At 32.5% G+C, this 21,329-nt stretch overlaps 1 protein-coding gene across 7 annotated transcripts in view; it reads left to right on the top strand.

Moving 5' to 3' along the window:
• The window catches only part of LRP1B (LDL receptor related protein 1B), a 1,877,633-nt gene that overhangs the window by 1,207,422 nt on the left and 648,882 nt on the right, over positions 1-21,329 (top strand). For all 7 annotated transcript variants that reach the window (XM_081051911.1, XM_081051912.1, XM_081051910.1 and 4 more), the window contains 3 exons: positions 832-1,077; positions 18,164-18,361; positions 19,828-20,032. In XM_081051911.1, the coding sequence (XP_080908037.1) occupies positions 832-1,077; positions 18,164-18,361; positions 19,828-20,032 (649 nt within the window). The remainder of the gene's footprint in view (positions 1-831; positions 1,078-18,163; positions 18,362-19,827; positions 20,033-21,329) is intronic.

Genomic DNA, 21,329 nt, shown 5'->3' with positions numbered 1-21,329 from the left:
ACATTGGTAAACAGATCACATATGTTGTATACCTTCAGGTAGCCTACAATTTTGGGATGAAGTAAAATGATAAATAAATACATCTAGTATAATTATAAATTATAAATCGTGTGCAAGAGCAATGCCTTTCTTTATAAGCCAATTATATTATCCATGCAGTCAATACAAGTTGCTCATTATTTCAGCTAAAATACCACATCAACTTTTTTGGTGTATGTGCATTATTTATTATGTTTCCATGGCCTCATTGAATTAATCATAACAACCAATATATAAGGCACAATGTACAGTTTACCTAAATTAAAAATAAATGGACATAGCCAGTAAAGGAGAAAAGAACCTATTCTGCGTTATCATTATAAATCAGACTATAGATGTAAAAAGATATATAGATATTGTACATATATATGTATATGCCTGTTCGTTTATAAACACTGAGATAAGTAATATTTCCAGATCATCAATGTATACGCATCCATTATAGGCGACCTCAACAATTGATTTTGTGTAACTCCTAAAAGCCGCAGAATAACTGAGCTAGTAATAATAGAAACATTGAACTCACTTTACCTCCATGGGGGGAGGTACTCCAAAGTTTTATAGAAATAAAAATCTTTCATGCTCAATTCTTACAGAATCCAAAGAATGCATTGGATGAATTATTTTATCATTCCTATCCCAACCCTTGATAATGAAATCCAAAAGACTTTCTTCTATTCATTATTCTACACTTGCTCTAATTTCAGCCTTAAGGAATTGAGTTCAATGATTAGTATTTAATTGAGCAAAACACTTGATAATGTCCTATAATTTGTTCTCCTCTTTTTATAGACGAATGTTCTCTGAACAACGGAGGCTGTAGCAACCACTGTTCTGTTGTTCCTGGAAGAGGAATCGTCTGTTCCTGCCCAGAAGGACTTCAACTCAACAAAGACAATAAAACATGTGAAATTGTGGATTTCTGCAGCAATCATCTAAAGTGCAGCCAAGTGTGTGAGCAGCACAAGCACAAAGTCAAGTGTTCATGTTATGAAGGGTGGAAGCTGGATGTGGATGGTGAAAGTTGCACAAGTGTTGGTAAGTCGATGTGTGTTTTGGGGTTTTTAAGAACAACAGATGTGTTTTTTGTTGTTTTTTAGATGTTGTGTATTTTGCTATAGTTAAGAATAGTTAAGCTTTTCAGAAAAAAGGCAAAGAACACCTTCAGAAAATTAACAAAAGAGTTCAACTAAGTTTAGGTAAGGCACTTAAGAATAATGTGTCATTTTAGACCTCCAAAATCTTCTGGACAGAGAGTATTACAATAATTCTTACCATTACAATTCATCAGATTTTTTTTTTCCCTTAGATACTGGTTTAATCATCATCCTTCTTAAGGGGCTTATTTATTTATTTATTTATTTATTTATTTATTTATTTATTTATTTATTTATTTTTTATTTAGACTCCAAGGCATTTTCTTTTATTTCTCTTCGTATGCTTTTTAGAAACCTCCAAATTCTGGGTCCCATCCCACACTTCCAAAAGTTTTTTCTACTATTCTAGAAAATAACTCCTTATTCTGGCTTAGTTCCTCTGCTAACTGCCATTTAAAACATTGTGCTGATTCTTTCTCTAGGTGGCCTTCCACAGGAGAAAAAGCAGACAAAGGCTGTGGAATATGACATGTGGCCTCTACTTCTGCATCTGACATTCATTATCTATGTGACCGTTGGCAGGTTACATAAAATTCTTGAGCCTCGGTTTTCTCGTTTTTCAAATATCAAAGTCCATTATAACATTATCTTCCTTACAACATGTTGCTGGAATAGCATAAGCACTTGTTACTGTACCCCACACCTGTTAGGGGCTTAGTGAATGAGGGCCTTCCCCTGACTTCTCCAGATTCTTTGTCTGAGGCTACAGGACACTTAGTGGTCCATGAGTACAATTTAAGGGGTCCATGAACTTTGTTAGAGAAAATATAACACCATTTTTTTTTTAAATCTCTCACTGAAAGTTGACATTTCTCCCTATTGTGAATGTGTGCCACAGACCAGTTTTCAGCAACTATGACTGTCTCCAATAGAAGTAATAGATCTATTCACGTCACTTCAAAGTTCTTGTCAATATCTCCAAATATCACTTATGTTCTAGCTTTGATAACCACGTCTACTTCAATAATAGTCATTAGACCTCTATTGGTCAGTGCTCAATCTTCATATTGAATGCATTAATAAAAAGACACATATATTATTACACCTGAAAGTGTGTGTTGTTTGCTATTGATAATTGCATTTCAGTGTGTGTGATTCCTTTATGAATATGTACTTTATTTTCTTACTGTTTTTGTACTTTTCAAAACTTTCTGATAAGGGGTACAGAGACTTCATTAGATTGCTAAAAACCCATGCATCATAAACTTTTTCATTTTATTTCTTCTATTTAGATTGTACTTTCCCCTTTTCATCTCTAAAAACGCTGATCTTCTTTAAAACTTAGTAGCTCAAATATTTCTTCTTTAATGGAGACTTCTTCCAAATATTCTTGTTCTTCACTTATTTCTCTTTTTTATGTTTTGAATGTATTGTCTATGAATATGTGGTCACATTTTTAATTTGCTGGTTTATATTCTTACTATTATATTTTTTATTATGTATCTCTGATGAAATAATAAGTATTTAGAAGTCAGAAATCAACTTATAGATGTCTGTCTTGTGTTTTACATAATATGCAGGCAGTTCTGGAAAATTAACATGCATTAAAGATAGTATTGATTTTTTAGATAATATTAAATTATTTTATTATTTACTTTCCAATGTTGTTTGTGGTTGCTTAAAATTTGAGGCTGTTAAAATTTGAGTCCCAGAGGCATGAGATTAGCAAACATTTATTTGACTCTTTGTCCTCCATGATTCTTGAATAAAATAATTGGCACGAGAGACTGAAAAATATAGCAATTTGTTTTGATGATCATAGTCATTTCATTTACATACATGTTTAGAGTTGAGGAAAATAGATCAAATTTTGACCTCAGACATATTTGTATTCACATTTTGCATGAGAATTGGCTCCATGTCTGATGTTCAGATACAGATGACAAAATAATTGACTTATCGTGGTTTTGTACTTTATGAAATCAATAACATGAGTGTATAATATTGAAATAATGTAACACTTAAATATAAGTGACTAGGTACAAAGATAATTCTTCTCATGGCCTTGACTCCTCTACACTCAGTTCAGAAAGAAACTAACAGTACCATAGGATTTCTCATTGTTAAGGTTGCTATATTTCACATGTGGCTTTGTTAATAATCAAAGAGGGAAGCAAAAGTATACAGGCATAACTTGAGTTATTTAGGTATGGTGCCAGACCACCACTACAATAAAGCAAATATCTCAATAAAGTAAATCACATGAAGTTTTTCGTTTTATTTCCCAGTGCATATAAAAGTTATGTGTATACTATACTGTAGTTTACTAAGTGTTCAATAGCATTAATTCTAAAAAAGTACTGTGCATACCTTTATTAAAAAGACTTTATTGGCAAAAAATGCTAACCATCATCTGAGCCTTCAGCCATTGTAGTCTTTTTCTGATGGAGGTTCTTGTCTTGATGTTGATGGCTGCTGACTGATCAGGGTGACGGTGGCTGAAGCTTTGGTGACTGTGGCAATTTCTTAAACTAAGACAACAATGAAGTTTGCCACATAGATTGACTCTTCCTTTCACGAACAATTTCTCGGTACCTTGTGACACTGTTTGATATAATTTTACCCACAGTAGAATTTCCTTCAAAATTGTAATCAATCCTTTCAAACCATGATACTGCTTTATCAAGTAAGTTTATATAATATAATAAGTCTTTTATTGTCATTTTAACAATCTTCACAGCATCTTCAGCAGGCATAGATTCCATCTCAAGAAACCACTTTCTTGGCTTATTCATAAAAAGTTAACTCATCATTGGTTAAAGCTTTCATCATGAGATTGCAGCAATTCAGTCACATCTTCAGGCTCCATTTCTAATTCTAGTTCTCTTGCTAATTCTGCCACACCTGCAATTACTTCTCCACTGAAGTCTCGAATCCCTCACAGTCATCCATTAGGATTGGAATCAACTTCTTCCAAACCCCTGTTAATGTTGATATTTTGTCCTCTTCCCATTAATCACAATTTTCCTTAATGACATCTAGAATGGTGAATTCTTTCCAGAATGTTTTCAATTTACTTTGCCCAGGTCCTTCAAAGGAATTACAGTCTAGTGGCTATAACATTGCAAAATGATATTTTGTTGTTGTTGTTTTGTTTATTTGTTTTATAATAAGACTTGAAAGTCAAAAATTACTCCTTGATCTATGCACTGCCGGATGGATATTATATTAGCAAACATGACAACACCAGAAATCTTGTAACTCTCCATCAGCGCTCTTGGGTGACCACATTCATTGTCAGTGAGCAATAATATTTTGAAAAGAATCTTTTTTCCTGTGTGGTAGGTCTCAACAGTGGGCTTAAAATATTTAGTAAACCATGTTGTAAACGGATGTGCTGTCATCCAGGATTCGTTGTCCCATCTGTAAAGCACAGGTCGAGTAGTTTTAGCATAAGTCTTCAGGGCTCTATGAAATTCAGAGTGATAAATGAGCAGCATTGGCTTCAACTTAAAGTCACCAGCTGCATCAGCCCTAATAAGAGTCAGTCTGACCCTTGAAGCTTTGAAGACAGGAATTGACTCCTTCTCGCTGCCTACGAAAGTCCCAGATGGCACCTTCTTCCAATATAAAGCTGTTTCATCTACATCAAAAATCTGTTGTTTAATGTAACGATCTTCATTAATTATCTTAGCTAGATCTTCTAGATAACTTGTTGCAGCTTCAATATCAGCACTTGCTACTTCACCTTGCAGTTTCATGTTGTGGAGATGGTTTCCTTCTTTAAATTCATGAACCAATCTCTTCTAGCTTCACACATTTATTTGCAGTTTCCTCACCTCTCTCAACCTTCATAGAATTGAAGGCTTAAGGACTGGTTTGATCTTCTTCCCAGACCACTAAAATTTCTTCATATCACCACTAGGGAAGTTTCACATTCTTTTTTTTTTTTTTTTTTCGTTTTAATTAAAGTTTATTAGGGTGACAATTGTCAGTAAAATTACATAGATTTCAGGTGTACAATTCTGTAACACATTATCTATATCTCACATTGTGTGTTCACCATCCAGAGTCAGTTCTCTTTCCATCAACATATATTAGACACTGTTTACCCTCTTCTAGAGCCTCCTGCCCCACTTATCCTCTGGTAACCCCTAAACTATTGTCTACATCTATGAGTTTTTGTATCTTCATTTGTTTGTCTTGTTCTTTTGTTGTTTTCAGTTTTATATACCTCATATCAGTGAAATCATATGGTTCTGTACTTTTTTTGTCTGACTTATTTTGCTTAGCATTATAATCTCAAGATCCATCCATGTTGTCACAAATGGTACTATTTTATCTTTTTTATGGCCAAATAGTATTCCATTGTGTATATATACCACACGTTTTTTATCTATTAATCTATCAAAGGACATTTTGGTTGTTTCTATGTCTTAACCACCATAAATAAAGCTGCAATGAACATTGGAACACATATATCTTTATGGATAAATATTTTCAGAATTTTTGGGTAGATACCCAGGAGAGGGATTGCTGAGTCATATGGTAATTCTATTCTTAATTTTTTTGAGGAACCTCCACACTGCCTTCCATAGCGGTTTCACCAATCTGTGTTCCTACCAGCAGTGTATGAGGATTCCTTTTCCTCCACAGCCTCTCCAACACTTGTTTCACATTCTTATTACTTGTATATTCGCTAGAGTAGCACTTTTAATCTTCAAGAACTTTTCCTTTGTATTCATCACTTGGCTAACTTTTGCAAGAGGATGAGCTTTCGGCCTTTTCCATGCCTTCCTCACTAAGTTCTATCATTTCAAACTTTTGATTTAAGTGAGAGATATTTTATTCTTCCTTTCACTTGAACATTTAGAAGCCATTTTAGGGTTATTGATTGGCCTAATCACAATATTGCTGTGTCTCAGAGAATAGATTCACCCTAAGAGAGGGAGATGGTGTAGCAGTCAGAACATACATTTTATCGATTAAATTACCTGTTTTATATGGGTGCAGTTCATGGTGCCCAAAAAAAATTGCAGTAGTAACGTAAAAGGTCACTGATCACAGATCACCATAACAAATATAATCATAATGTAAAAGTTTGAAATACTGTAAGAATTACCAAAATGTGACACAGAGACATAAATTAAGCAAATGTTGTTGGAAAAATTATGCCAATAGACTTGCTCAACGCAGAGTTCTCAATAACCTTCAATTTATAAAAACACAGCACATGCAAAGCACAATAAAATAAGGTATGCCTATATTTTACTTTAAAGATAGTATAGAACTTTTCTTATATGAATAATTTAACTTTCTGGTAATTTATCTCTTCCTGAAATATTTAGTGTGCCAAATGCCATTGTCAGTACTTACATTACTACAGATAATATAGGTTTTGTTTGGTAATGAAATTTATTTCTTACTTAAACCAATTTTCATATACAAAAAAGATGTATTCTGTATTTCATTTACTTCATTTCTTTTTGAAAAACCTATACCAGAATCATAATTCAATAAAAATGAAGTGACTATTAACTATAGAACTACAAATGTGTATCATTCTTCAACTGAGTCCCTGTTTTTGAAATGTGTTTTTTCTATTGAATGTAATATTTGTGCTTATTCTTCTTGACATTTCAAAAATAAAGAATAATAGTATTCTTTATGATTCACATGAGAAGTGTGATTCCCGTATTTTTTATTTTTTTGTTGAATTTCCTCTGTAGTGTTTCCATATTTTCTTATTTCTCTCAACTCTATACTTCCTAAATTCTTTAAAATCTGGCTTTTGCTGAATTGCTGAAATTATCCAATTTTCTCTAAACTCACACTGAACAACTTATTTGTTAAATATAATGATTTCCATAGATCTTTTTTGTGTGATCTTTATTTTTTATTTAATTATTTTAATTAAAAATAATTAAATTTTTATGTTTTAATTAAATCTTTAATCTTTTAATTAAACTCTTTTAATAAATCTTTTAATTAAATATTATTTATTTTTAATTAAATCATATTTTTCTTGAATATCCCAATATTTTATTTCATAATTCTTTACATCTTCCCTCCTTAATACAAATACACAATTTATTAATTACCTTCTCCTGAAGCATTGGTTTCAATAGCCAGATTATTGGTGCTGATTGCATTTCTTTTCTATCTCTGATTTCTTTGCTGTTTGCTAGGCAGCTCCCTTACAAATTTACAGCATATTTCTAGTAACATTGGAGAGAACATTACAGTATTCCCATTTATTTTTTCTCTTAACCTGGATTCTATGTTATTTTCCCAGTATTATTTTGGTTTGTATTCTCTCATTATTCCATTTTTAGATTTTAAAATTTGTGTTTATTGTTAGTTTATATCATTTTTAGGAAAGACATTATGGATGTATACACAAAAATGTTTAAATATAATGGTCACTTATTGGTACACTATGCCTGTTACCCAAAATTTAACTCTCATGTACCTCTGTATGTGTTCTTTTGGAGAACTCTTCACTCTGAGAACTTGTGTTATTACCTCAAATCTGGTTACTGTGGCATTTATATCTATACCTATATTCTCTTTCTTACTATCCAATTCTATTTCACCAGATATAATCAAGTAACCTCAAACTTGGTTGGCTAAAATGTACTCTTTCTTTTCTCCCTCAATATTCCATAGTTCTCCCAATGGTTCAAAATTTATTCTGGTCTTTAGGGCTCAAAACTTCAGTTAACTTTGACTCCTCCAGTTCTTTGCTCCCCAGTCTCTCCATATTTTATTTAGTTTTTCTCCACAGTATCTCTTTGATTCAGCCCTCATTCTCCAATTGAGTAGCATGGTACATAGCAGAGCCCAGGAATTACGTATTCTGTAATCATGATGACAGTTTTCTCTCTGGCTTTTTGCTGTCATCCTTATTTCCCCATTTTGTGAGCAGAATATTAAAACTTGAAAGAATATGGGTTTTTTGTTTGTTTTGTTTTTAATTTAAAGAAGAGATGGAAATCTAAATCTGGAAGATGAGAATTAAAGAAAAGAGGTGATACATATGTGAAATAATTAAAATTGAAAGAAAAACAACAATAATAATAAGCAGATGGCTGCCTTAGAGAATAATGGAAGATGAACGTGAAGAAATCAGGGTATTTCTAATCCCTTGTGGGGGTTTCTAATCTGGCCATTCATTCCTTTATTCATCTTTATAAAATGACACTTTAACATATCAGTCTCCATTCATGATTTTAAAGTAGCTTTCTACTATATGGAAAGAAACACAAATTTGTCAGCCTGCTATTCAGAGCCTGTTTTATTTTTGCTCATTTTATCCCTCCAATCTAAGGTTTTATTATCTTCTACTGTGGGTTTACACTCTAGGTGCATTATTACCGTTCTTAATCATCAGTAATAACAGTAAATGCATAGTGGGCAAGAATATATAAAGTACTTTTACATGTACTACTTCATTTTACCATCTCCTCATATACTCTGCTCATTGTCATCCATGACCATTCAAGATGACATATCTTCTACATTCTCTCTGGAAACTTGAATCTTTATTCAAAATACCCTCCTTTATGAATTACTTCTTCAAGTTAATTAGTATAATACTGTTAGTAGCTTCATTTATCAAGCATCTAAAATGTGATGGGTAATTTATTTATAATTTCCAAGAAACCAATTGTGTATTATTAATACTGTGATTTTTATACCTATGAAAACTGAGCCGCAGAAAGGTCACTTCATTTACCCCAGGCCTTGTGATGAAGAGATGTTAGAGCAAAGCTTTCGAACTTCATTCCTTCTGACACCAAAGTAAGAAATTTTATAAGCTACTGCAAAGATCCAGGCCATCTCTCTGTGTTGGATGCCCTCACACTCACATGATATCTTTGAATAGTCTACATTCTATGAGCTATTAGTGTCACCACTTATACCCATACTTCCTTAAAAGCTGAGATTGAATCAAATCATTTGATGCCTTTTTAGAAATATATAAAAAATTTGCAGCAAATGCTTGCTGAATGTAAAAGTATCCTCTATTACTCAAAATAATAATGTTTTGCCTACATTTATATGCTCTGTGCTATGTATACAACTAATTTGTTGCTTCTAATTACTATCACATGGTATGTACCCACCTGTTTTTATTTATCCATTCTTACAAATTACACTCATTTTAGCCCCAGCTCTCTGCACAAATAATGTTGCCATAGACATGCATTTACCTATATTCTTATAAATCTGCATAAAGAATTCTTTGGAACCAAAATTACTGACTCATAACATGTACTTGTACTTATTATAAGTAAGTAGAATCAGTTCTTCAGAGTTATTGAAAAGTCTATATGTGTACTAACAATCAACTTCCAAAGTTTCCATGTCCTTGACAGCTCTCAAAATTATCCAAAATCCTAGGTTTTCCCCCCAATATATGGGAATAAAGTGATATTTAATTGCTTTAGTTGGTATATTTCTTGTTACTTATGAGTTTGAGCATCTGTATATATGCTTATCCCTTCATTTGATTTGTCCATTTTCTGTTAAGATTACTGCCTTTTCTTATTGATTTGTGAAAATTAACTACATGTTCTAAACTTTAGACATTTCAAATATCTTCTCCATTCAGTCACCCATCTATCAATTTTGTTCATGTTGACCTTTGTTGAACATACCCTCTTTATATGTCTGCTTCCCTCCTTCAGCTCTGCCTTTGCTTCATTCTTTTTCTTACTCCCCCACCACACAATAATTTTTATATTCTCCATATTTAATGTCTTCTGGGCTAACTATACATTGATTTTTATAACTAATCGTTAATTTATGTAATCACAGATATTTAAAATGCAATCTAGCAAAAGACAATGGGCTATGCCCTAGAAATAAATATTTTTTGTTGTTGTTTGGTCCCTTACCCCAATGAGCATGTTCTCTCTCTCTGTCTTTCTCTCTGTCTCTCTGTCTCTCTCTCTGTCTCTCTCTCTCTCTGTCTCTGTCTCTCTCTCTGTCTCTCTCTGTGTCTCTGTCTCTCTCTGTCTCTCTCTGTCTCTCTGTCTCTCTCTGTCTCTCTGTCTCTCTCTCTCTCTCTCTCTCTCTCTCTCTCTCTCTCTCTCTCTCTCACACACACAGACACACACACACACACACACACACACACACTCCAAATGTAGATCCTTACCACTTATGAATTGAAAAATAGAGGACTTTTAAAAAAACTGAAATATAAAGCAGTGCTATTGAGAAAAAAATCAAGAAATTTTCAAGCAAATAATTCATGGGAGACAACAAACGAAAATGGCTCTCAAGAAAAATTGATGGTAAGCTGGTGATAAAATCTTATAAATTTATACATTTGAGTAACAGTTGAATGTCCACCCTGCCCTTCATTCCATAGATTGTCTTCTGCTTTTATGTATATCACACTTCAGTAGTACTTGACTGAGCAAATTCTCAAAATAGCTATAGCTGAAGGAATGGAGAAAAGGAAGTAATAATGTATACTGAGCCCGAGAAATGATAGACCATTTACCACTTCATAACTTTCTACTGTGTAAAGGAAATATATCTGATGATGGGGGAAAAGAAATTAAAATAAATTCTTAAATACAAGAACAGAAAAGACAGTAAAAACCCTGAAATGGCAGTAGAGAAAACATTGTAACTGTAATATCACTTTTTCTTTGATGAGATACATATAATAAAGAATCAGGAGCTATTCAGATAGAATTACTACTCTAGCTATAGAGTTAGGGTAACAATTTCCCCTGGGAGGACCACTGAGAGACTCTTTTTCTTAGACAAATCATCTACTGCTTTCATATTCTGTCTTGTAAAAATCATTATGTGAACCTGTAGTGGAACTAAAAGAAAATCAAAGAAAAGAGAATTATATATAGAAGACTACAGTTTTCTGGTGTTTTTTTTTTTTTTCTGGTGTTTTGTTTTTAAATCTATTTGAGATATACTACATTTATAAACATGAAATTTGTCACCATAAAAATGTAAATTGTGACCTCTTTGTTTTGTACATATGTCATCTCATAACGTTATAAAGCAGAAAAAAAATTAAGTCAGTTCTAAATTAAGAGTGTGATGGGCTGGTTTGCACTGTAAATTCAGTCATTTACGAGACAGGAGCTAGTATACTGGAAAAATTGTTAGAAGGCTATAAAAATTAGTGACTATTTCATATTTTTCTGATATTCCTTCCAAATTTTGATTGCCCCAAAAGAACATAATATACCTACATCAAAATTGGAATACACAAGAAAATTTCCATTGTACTTTATCTCCAATTATTTTTTCTTTTTCTTAAGAAAAAAACATTGTAAGACTTCGATTTTTTAAATTCAGTATTCATGATTTTTCACTAGTTTATGAAATTACATACTGGATTATTCATTACAACTTTTTTATTATTTCCAAGAGGAAATAATAATTCCATAAACCAACATAAATCTTAAAAGTAGAGACACTGGATAAATTATCAAGATTCAGAACTGAAATATAAATTTTAATATTTATACTTTGATGTTTTAATTATTGGTAAACTGGTTTATTATAGTCATGCATAATCAAATAAACATTTATCAAACAACTATATTCTCAACACAAAATAACTATAGTAAATACAAGAAATTGAAAAGCTTTGAACAGTTTTAGTAAAATACTCAATGTAATATTCATTGTTCTGAGAAACCAAGGTATGTTTTTAATTACCTTTAATTTTATTATTAAATCTGTCAAACATATTTGAAACCAATAAAGAGTAATGGGTTCACAGTCAGCATTTTTAAAATATTGAAAATTTGTTATTCATGATACAAACCATCTTCCAAAGTAATAAAACATTAGATAACTCTAATGAAGACCTCTGTGCATCCATTCCTTCATCTTCAGAAATAGCTACTTTTGAGAAGTTGGTGTATCTGTTCTATCATTATAGTTTATGTTCATGCACAATATGTAATATCATTTTTGGTTCAAAGGAATATACTTTCTCAAATAGAACATGAATAAGAGCAGTAAGTCATTTCTTAAATAGTGCTATAGTAGAAATATGAGTTCTCCTGAAGGGATAAAACATGTTTTATAGTATTTGTCACACTGAATTACTTGGCTCAGTTTATATGTCAGCCTAAACAATTCTTATTTTATTTATGAGTATTTCTAAGAAGGTAGAAATGATAATTCCTTCTATTACTGGTTTAATTTTTATTCTTAAAAATTATTAATCTTAATAGAAAAATATATATAAATGTTAGAAAAATTGTATCAATGCAAAATAAAGTGAAAGTTAGTTTTCCTCCAACTCCCAAACCCCAGTTCCCATGGAAGAGGTAACAACATTCCCTAATAAATTCCTCAAGAATTAGTCTCTGATGCGCCTTATATAAATCCATAAAAATCTTTTTTTTTAATTAAATGGTAGCATAGTATGAGCAGTGTTTTCATCTTGCTGTTTTCATCTTACAAAATTTAGGGAATTATTCCCTGTTAGCACATGTATGTCAATCACATCAATATATGTGGCCCCATAATATTATACCCAATTACTCTACCATATCTTATTTATCCAGACATGCATTCCCTAACATGTGGTTTTTAATATTTTTCTACTACAAATAACATTGCAAAGCATTTCCTGTTCTTCTGCCATGTTTATATCTAAAACTGTATCTTTAGAAAAACGCCTTACAAATTGACTTACTTGGTCAAAAAGCCTATATATAGAAATTTTTGATGGTATTGCCCAGCTGCTCTCTATATAGGTTATAACAGTTTATACTTCCATTATCAATATACCACAGTGCATTTGTCTACACTTTAATCAATAGAGTAGCTTATCAAACATTTTTATGTCTTTGAATCCATTTATTATTTTACGAGAGAAATTAAACACTTTTATAACTTAAAAGTTGTTTATATTTTTCTTTCAATGAATTGTCTGTTTGATAGTCTTTTCTCATTATTTACTTGAGCATTTCCTTTTTGTCAATTTGTAGGAGCACATATGGATTAAATAATTCAGTCCTTTACTTATTGCAAATATTTTCCCCATTTTGTTTTTTGACTGTGTTACATTTAGTCCTACAAGTTTTAAATGATATTTAAAACTTTTCTTTAGGTTTTCTACGGTTTGCATCAAACTCAGACTGTCCTCATTCTAGAGTTCCTAAAAATAGTTTATTCTACATTTACTTCTAAGACTTTCATAGTTTCATTTACTACATGAATTTGTTTCATTGTTTTATTAGTTTCAGGTATACAAAACAATGTAATAGTTAGACACGTACTCCCCTCGCAAAGTACGCAAAGTAATAACCCCCCCAATCTGCTACCCATCTGACATCATATATAGCTGTTACCGTTCCATTGACTATATTTCTTATGCTGTACTCTACATCGCATGAACATCTTATATATATATATACATATATACATATATATGTATATATATATATAAATTACATATATATTTAAATATATATAAATTACATATATATAATGTTCATATAATCAATATATTTATATATTGATTATAGCTGACATTCAATATTATTTAACTTCAACGTCAGGTGTAGAGTGCAGTGGTCAGGCATCTACACAGTCTATGAAGTGGTCTCCTTAATAAGTCCAGTCGCCATCTGGCACCCTATGTAATCTTTACAACATTATTGATTATATTCTTCAAACTATACACATCAAATTTTTAAGCCATCTGGAAATTACTTTTTGTATTAAGTCAGACATTTTTGAAATTTAATTTCGTTTCCAGGTACTTTAAAGCTATCATATCTCTCAGCTTTATATTCAGTTATGGATCAATACCAAATTATTTTTTATTGAAATAATAACATACCTTAATATCGGTTGGAGGTAATCTCTATTATACATTTTCCCTAGAATTTTTCTTTTGAGTCACACAGTTTTAATATAATCTTTAGAATTATCTAATATTATTTTAAAGAATGGTATTTATAATTTCTTTTCATCACAGGAAACTTATAAATTCAAGCAGAAGCAAGATCTCTGGGATATCATTGTGGGTTTTTATTTATTTAATAATACTGTGTATCTCTCCATTTGTTAAAGTCTTCATTCCTTTCACTAGCATTTTAAAATTACTTCATATATTCTTTTCATAGTTCTTAATAATTTTATTCCTAGATTCCTTATATTTTTTCGTTGTTGTTTTCGCTAATGTACATTTGTTCTTTTAACATTTGTCTTCTAAGAAGCTGTTTTTTGTAGGAAGTCTAGTGATTTTGTCTAAAAATCTGTAATAGCTCTCTTCCCACTCCTTGTGGCTGGTATCTGCCGCTCTGTTTTTGTCTCTCTTGTTTTGCTTTTCCAGGATGTCATAGATATTGAATCATATAGTATGTAGTCTTTCCATCCTGTTTTATTTTACTTAACATACTGCATGTCTGTTTCTTCCTTCAGACCCTCTTCCTGGGTCTTTAAAGTACCAGTGAGTTCATAGAAGCTCCTGGGACCAAACTGTTACTTCTATTCCATTTTTTTTAAATTGATCATGGGGTTTGCCTCTTAGTTGTGCTACCTCCTTTGAGAATTGTGCCCTGCCAGCATATACATACACACACACACACACACACACACACATATATATAGAGAGAGATACATATATATAGATATATAAATATATCTAGGTAGGTAGATAGACAGATAGATAAAAGCAGCTGCAGTCATCCTCTCAGTAACTTTCTGCATCTTGAATGCATTCATCAGCAGTTCTTCTCCTACTGTGGTATTCTGGGCATTCTGGTAATAAATGTCTTCATGTCTTCCAGTGTTAGTGAAGGTGGAACTTGTATTTCTTTTTTCTTTTCTTCTTTTTTTTTAATTTTTATTTTTAGATTCCTCTCTTCTGGTGTGGTACCCTAGATTAGAGGCAGCACCTCATTATCTTGCAATTTTCAAACTGTACGTTCTTTATCAGGTATTAAATATAAATTGTTCTAGCACATAGCTGCTGCACCTATAATTTAGTACCTGACTAAGGGCAAACTGCAAGTCAAAGGGTGGGGAAGCTGTTCAGAGCTGAAATGTCACTAGTTTTAGCACTCATGAAGAAATATCAGACTTCCTTTTGGTTTATCTTCATTCCAGCCTTTCTCTTAAACAATATCTCTTTTGCTTATTCCTTTGAGTAATCTTTGAAATTTAATATTAATAATAATTAAACACATATTTAGATATTATTACGTATTCACACTTCTAACTATGAATTATCTTGGTACCTCTGTATGTTACAAATTTTATAAATAACAAAGCACTGAGGATCAGAGAGTTTAAGTAAACTTCTCAAATTAATACATCTGGTTGGTGGCAGAGCTCTGTCAAACCTGCATTTTCTGACTCCAAGTCTATTGCTTTTGAATTACATTGCAGTAACTTCCATATTTATATTTACTATGATGATTTTCAGGATATGAAACAAATTTGCATGCATTATTTAATTGTGTTCTGATAACAACAATTGAAAGTCGGTTATCATTGACCCCTTTTTACAGGTAAGGACATTTAATTCCTAAAAAGATAAAATAATTTTCCAAAGGCAAACACTTGTTTCATAGCTAGAGCAGAGAAGCAAGCAAGGCTCTCTGATCTAAAATTAGGTATCTTTCTTTTAAGTAGCTGTATGTCCAACAGAATCATTTTCTTTACAATTGCTAAATTCTGGATTTTAAGTTTTCTGAGTACTTGTTCTCTGAGGAACTATTTGGATCTAGTAATTCTGAACATGTTTGGCATCTTGTATCTGTTAGCTATTGTCATAGTAATGTACAATAAATTCCCAATATTGGGCAATAAATAACTGTGACACCTAAGTGATCCCAACAATACACATAACTTTGGCTAACAAGTTGTCAGGCTTTCTCATCAGTTCTTACGGTCTTGGCTGGACTTATAGAGTCAGCGGCAGCTCTAGTAGATGGCCCAGCTGATCAGGGCACGGCTTTCTCCTACGCTAGCTTTTTTAGCTAGTTTCTGAGGATGCATTTAGTTCTTCTCCACATGTATTCATACAAAACACATTTTGTTAATGTGCTGGGCAGAGCCTCCTCAAGTAGATTCATGTCTAGTGGGGAAGAAAAAAACAAAAAGAAAAGAAAAAACCCTGCAGGTGAGCCCCCTACCACAAGGGTAACCAGGCTAAGTCCACACAATTATGAATCTCAGGCCTGGTACTTAATAGATGTCTTCCTTTGGTGCTAGTTGTTAGGGACACCATAATGAGCAAGACAGACAAGATCCCTGTTTTCATAGAGTGTGTAACCTAGTGAGGAAATAAATGACAAAAAACTAAATACTGAATTTAAAATATACCTCAAAGAGAATAAATAGGCTATGGTGATATATAGTAATGAAGATGAGCTTTTATTAGTTAACTGATCAGGAAAGGCCTATGAGAAGATGAGATTAATGATAGCAGTAAACCTGGTTGCATTGGACAGAAACTCAGTTCAAATTAAGTTAACTAGGTAAATTCATTGGCTTGCATATACAAAGCATGGAAAGTGTACCAGAGATTTGAAGGAAGAAACTTGGAAATATGGGTAGGAATATCCATAGATCACAGTCTCTCCCCACTGCTTCCTTCTTTTTGCCTTTTTCCTCTTCTCCTATAATACCACAAATAGACTTCTTCGAACTCAAAGGTATAAACACCGAGATTTGTGACCTAGGAGAAAAAGAAACTCAGTGCCCTCAGCTTGAAAACATCTCTCTGTTTACATACCTATGAGCCTTAGATCTTAATTAAATCCACCCCCTGAGCCAATCGCAGTGGACACTGATGACATAGCAGCTCACTTTCAGAAAACGTGTCTAGATTTGGGATTGGAAAACCAATTTTCCTAAAGGAAAGTACAAAGAGGTGGCACTGACATGGAACTAGGGGGAATCTTTGCAAACCTGTCTCCTTTCTTCAAAATGTATTCAGCAGCAGAATTCATATTAGTGTGTCAGACAGTAATTGGTACAGAACTTGATACATTTTTAAATAATGACATAATTTTGGTAACTTTCAGGTATTGAAACAATTTTCTTTTTCTTTTAGGTACAAAAATATAAAACTTTAACATCATTTCTGTTTTCAAAGTATTTCCCTTTTTCTCCACTCAGACTTGATTCAGGTTTAAAAACTAGCCGGGATATAAAACTGAAACCAACAAGCAAGAAAAACAAAAAAGCAAACAAAAACTCATAGACATAGACAACAGTTTAGTGGTGACCAGAGGGTAAGGAGGTTGAGAAGATAGTAGAAGAGGGAATGGGTGTCAAATATATGGTTATGTAAGGAGAACTGACTCTGGGTGGTAAACACACAATGTGGTGATCTATTACATCATTACATAAAGATGATGTATTACAGAATTGTACACATGAAACCTACGTAATTTTACTAAACACTGTCACCTCAATAAATTTAATTATTAAAAAAAAATCAACAAAACTAGTGGGAAGTAGTATAGTCATGATTTTATTGGACTATGGGGAAAACCGCTTCTTTACTCCTATGGAGACCCCTCCTTAACTATAACCCCAACTACTCTTTTCATCGAACTCCTCTTCTTGTTGGATCTCTCTCCTTCATGGCTCTGTAGGCATGTCATGAGATATTAATTAATGGCAGAGCTCGTTTCAGCTAACTCTTAGCTATTTCTGTTGTGTTTCTGAGGTTTGGATTGTCAGCTAAAACACAAAGAAAACAGAAAGTCTTCCATTTTGTCTTCAAATTGGAACAATTATTGTATTCTTTAATCAGAATTAGGCTAACAAAAATCCGAGACAGAAAAATATGTGTATACCATATTTTATCATTAAAATAAACAAGTTTTTCAAGTTTTTTTTCCCAATTTTGGATTAAAAAGAAATTGCCGCTTTAATGATAGAATATTATGTAATAAATTGCACCTTAAAATGAACAGATTTTGACCTCAACTATTTTATTCCAATTATCAAAGTACATAAATATGTTCATAAGTTTACTAAAATAAATTTAATTTCAGATCCGTTTGAGGCATTCATCATTTTCTCTATTCGCCATGAGATCAGAAGGATTGATCTTCATAAAAGAGACTATAGTCTACTTGTTCCTGGGTTGAGAAACACAATAGCGCTTGATTTTCACTTCAATCAAAGTTTACTTTATTGGACAGATGTTGTGGAAGACAGAATATACCGGGGCAAGCTTTCTGAAAGTGGAGGTACATGTGTTACAATATTGAGTTAATGTTTAGATTCATTTTAAACTGAACATTCCAGAAAAATATACTGTGATAAAAAGGAAATTTGTTTAATCTTTGACCTCTTGGTCTTTATCTCCTCCCTCATATATGTAAAACCAGGGAAGTATATGTGTGAAAATTTTTGGAGGGAAGGGAGTGCTGAAGTCATGGGCTGTTCACTACATTTTCAAATTGTGGAGTTTCCTATGGATTTAGGTGAAGAAATATATTGACAAGAAAAAATGACTGTCTTCTACGTGCTAGCAGTTTTGGGTTAAAACAACTTTTTGTTGTTTTTGCTGTTGTTATAATTTTCAGCATAACTCAAAGAAATGATGAAGAAATTTTTCCAAAGACTACTACTATGAGTTAAATATTTGTTTTCCATATTTTGACTTATCTCTTGTGTTTAATCTAGGTCTTTCTTAATTGGTAAGGCTTTGAGATAAATATACGTAATGTTTCTCTTGAAAATGTTACATCTGTGTAGCATTTCAAGGGCCAGGTATTTTTATAAAATTCTAAATTCCTTCTTAAATCACCTTTGCAATTTTGGAAAAATTGCAATATTTAAACATACAATGTAGTTATGATGGATGAATGTATGTCATATTGCAAGATGTTGATTTCAAATAATGGATTTAGGTCCATGGGATTAGATACATGGTTAACTGTGTAAAAATAACACCGTTAAAATGTCAAATAATAATCACTGGTAATGTCATAAACTATGAAGAGTTATCCTATGAGAAAAAGGTGTTTTAAAAACAAATATATATATTTTTTTTAATTCTGAAAAAAACTAAGAAGTGGATAATTAAGAATACCAGTGGACATTACCAAATTGCTTTTTTTTATTTAGACACCACTAATGCCTTCTTCTCTTATTTGCAAATGACTTACATTTTGCAAGTCTCATGGCCTGGTGTGGCAGGTAAGGGGAATGTGATTTGGGGCTTATCTTTGTTATAGTTAAATGCAGCAAAAGCTATCTTATCTATCGTGCTTCTAAAAAGAGTGGGAGCTGACTAGCTACAATACTGTTCCAGTGTGATTTTTTTCTCTTTATTCCACCAGTGAAGAGCAGCATTTGAATTAAATTGCACCACTTTTAACTTGTACATCATTATCATTCCAAAAATCTCTGTTCTGCCAAAAAAAGTCAGAGAAAAGAAATAACATTTTTGCACCTTGAACATTGTTATTAGACTCAGAGTTGTTTAAAAATTCTATTCTACTGGCACTGAAAGAACCTAAGAGATTAAAATTTTCTGTTTAGAAAGATCAGTTATTTTACATTTTGGGCCTTTTTAGTTTCCCCTGCGCCAGGTAATACTTTCTTACTCTATTTCTCAGAGTTAACATAGTATTTAAGTCCTTTGTCCTGCTAATAATAGGCCTATTCCTTTGAATGGGTACATGTGTTGGTTTCCCTTTTCTTACAGGTGTCAGTGCAATTGAAGTGGTTGTGGAGCATGGCCTGGCCACCCCAGAAGGACTGACTGTTGACTGGATAGCGGGCAACATATACTGGATAGACAGCAATCTGGACCAAATTGAAGTAGCCAAACTAGATGGTTCCTTAAGAACTACACTCATAGCAGGAGCCATGGAACATCCGAGGGCCATTGCTTTGGACCCAAGATATGGGTAAAGAAGTTTGCCTTCCACACCTTCACTTTGGCATTGAAAAAAAAAAAAAAAAGAAAATCTTCCACATTAATATTGAATTTAATTATCTCATAAAATATGAGTCAAAGTCTTTATTTTGTACATAAGTACATATATGTGTGTATGCATATATATGTAGTTGTGTATATATGTATGTATACATATGCGTATGTGGTATGTGTGTGGGACATATATATATATATATATATATATATATATATATATATATATTTATAATTGGATATATATGAGTTGATCACACAAGTTTGGTTATTTCTACATCAGTAATTTTAGAGGATAGAAATACTTTTTTTTCTAAATACAGACATTAAACAGGCTCTATTGGAAACTATTGCAGCTGTATTCTGAAGCAGTAATTTAATGAATTTCTCTTTGACCTGCCAAAGAGATGCTGTAATTGTATCTAATGGCTGCAGTCTACAGGGTCAGTGTTTAATCCAAACAGTCACCGGCTTAACCACCTCACCTTTGATTTATTTCATATGTACTTGGAGTCAGTTTAAAAGAAAATTATAAAAAGCTTGAGGGAGTCCGTTGGTGAAATGCTAAGTATTGGGACATTTGAAAGACAAGGTACATGATTCTGGAAACAAGGTCAGGTGCTGAGTAACTCAGATCATTATCCCAACTGTGTTCCTGTGTGTTCCATTGTGAAAGACCAGAAGAGAGACCCTGGATTTGGAACCAGAAAATGAGAGTTCCAGTTTCTAGGTGGTCACTTATTTTCCTGAGAACCTACTCAAGTGTACTATCTTCCTTAGATTTCAGTTTTCTTTTTTGTAAATTAGACATAATGATATAATTATCATGAGGTTGTCTTTGAGAAGATAGTAAATATGTGGGAGATATACAACTGATATATGTGAGAAAGCTTTGTTATTACTGTTGATTATTTCGTTGATAATGCTTTTGTAAATCCAAAACTATTGTCAAGTGTAAAAGGTAATAGGAAAAAAATAATGTTTTGCTTCTGTACCTTTAACTAATACAGTGTCCAGGGAGCACCAATGAGAGTGGGGAGTCAGCCAGGAGGGAGTTAAAAAGATGAAGAAGAGAGAAAAGTGAGGTCTGGGTTTCAGTCAGCTTCCTGGCCACACTCTCTGGCTTGTTTGCCTCTTTATGACCAATAACCCAGACATTGAAAGATTGGGAAGTTTGTTTGTTTTTCTTTTCCTCTCTTCAGACACAGACACTGAAGGGACAAAGGAAACTGTCTAGAGCCGAGATCCAAACTGGCTTTACCTTCCACAGAATT

This window comes from Rhinolophus hipposideros (genome assembly GCF_964194185.1).
Source record: "Rhinolophus hipposideros genome assembly, chromosome: 6".
NCBI lineage: Eukaryota > Metazoa > Chordata > Mammalia > Chiroptera > Rhinolophidae > Rhinolophus > Rhinolophus hipposideros.
The sequence above is the reverse complement of the archived record's forward strand: the minus strand, read 5'-3'. Positions and strand labels throughout refer to the sequence as shown.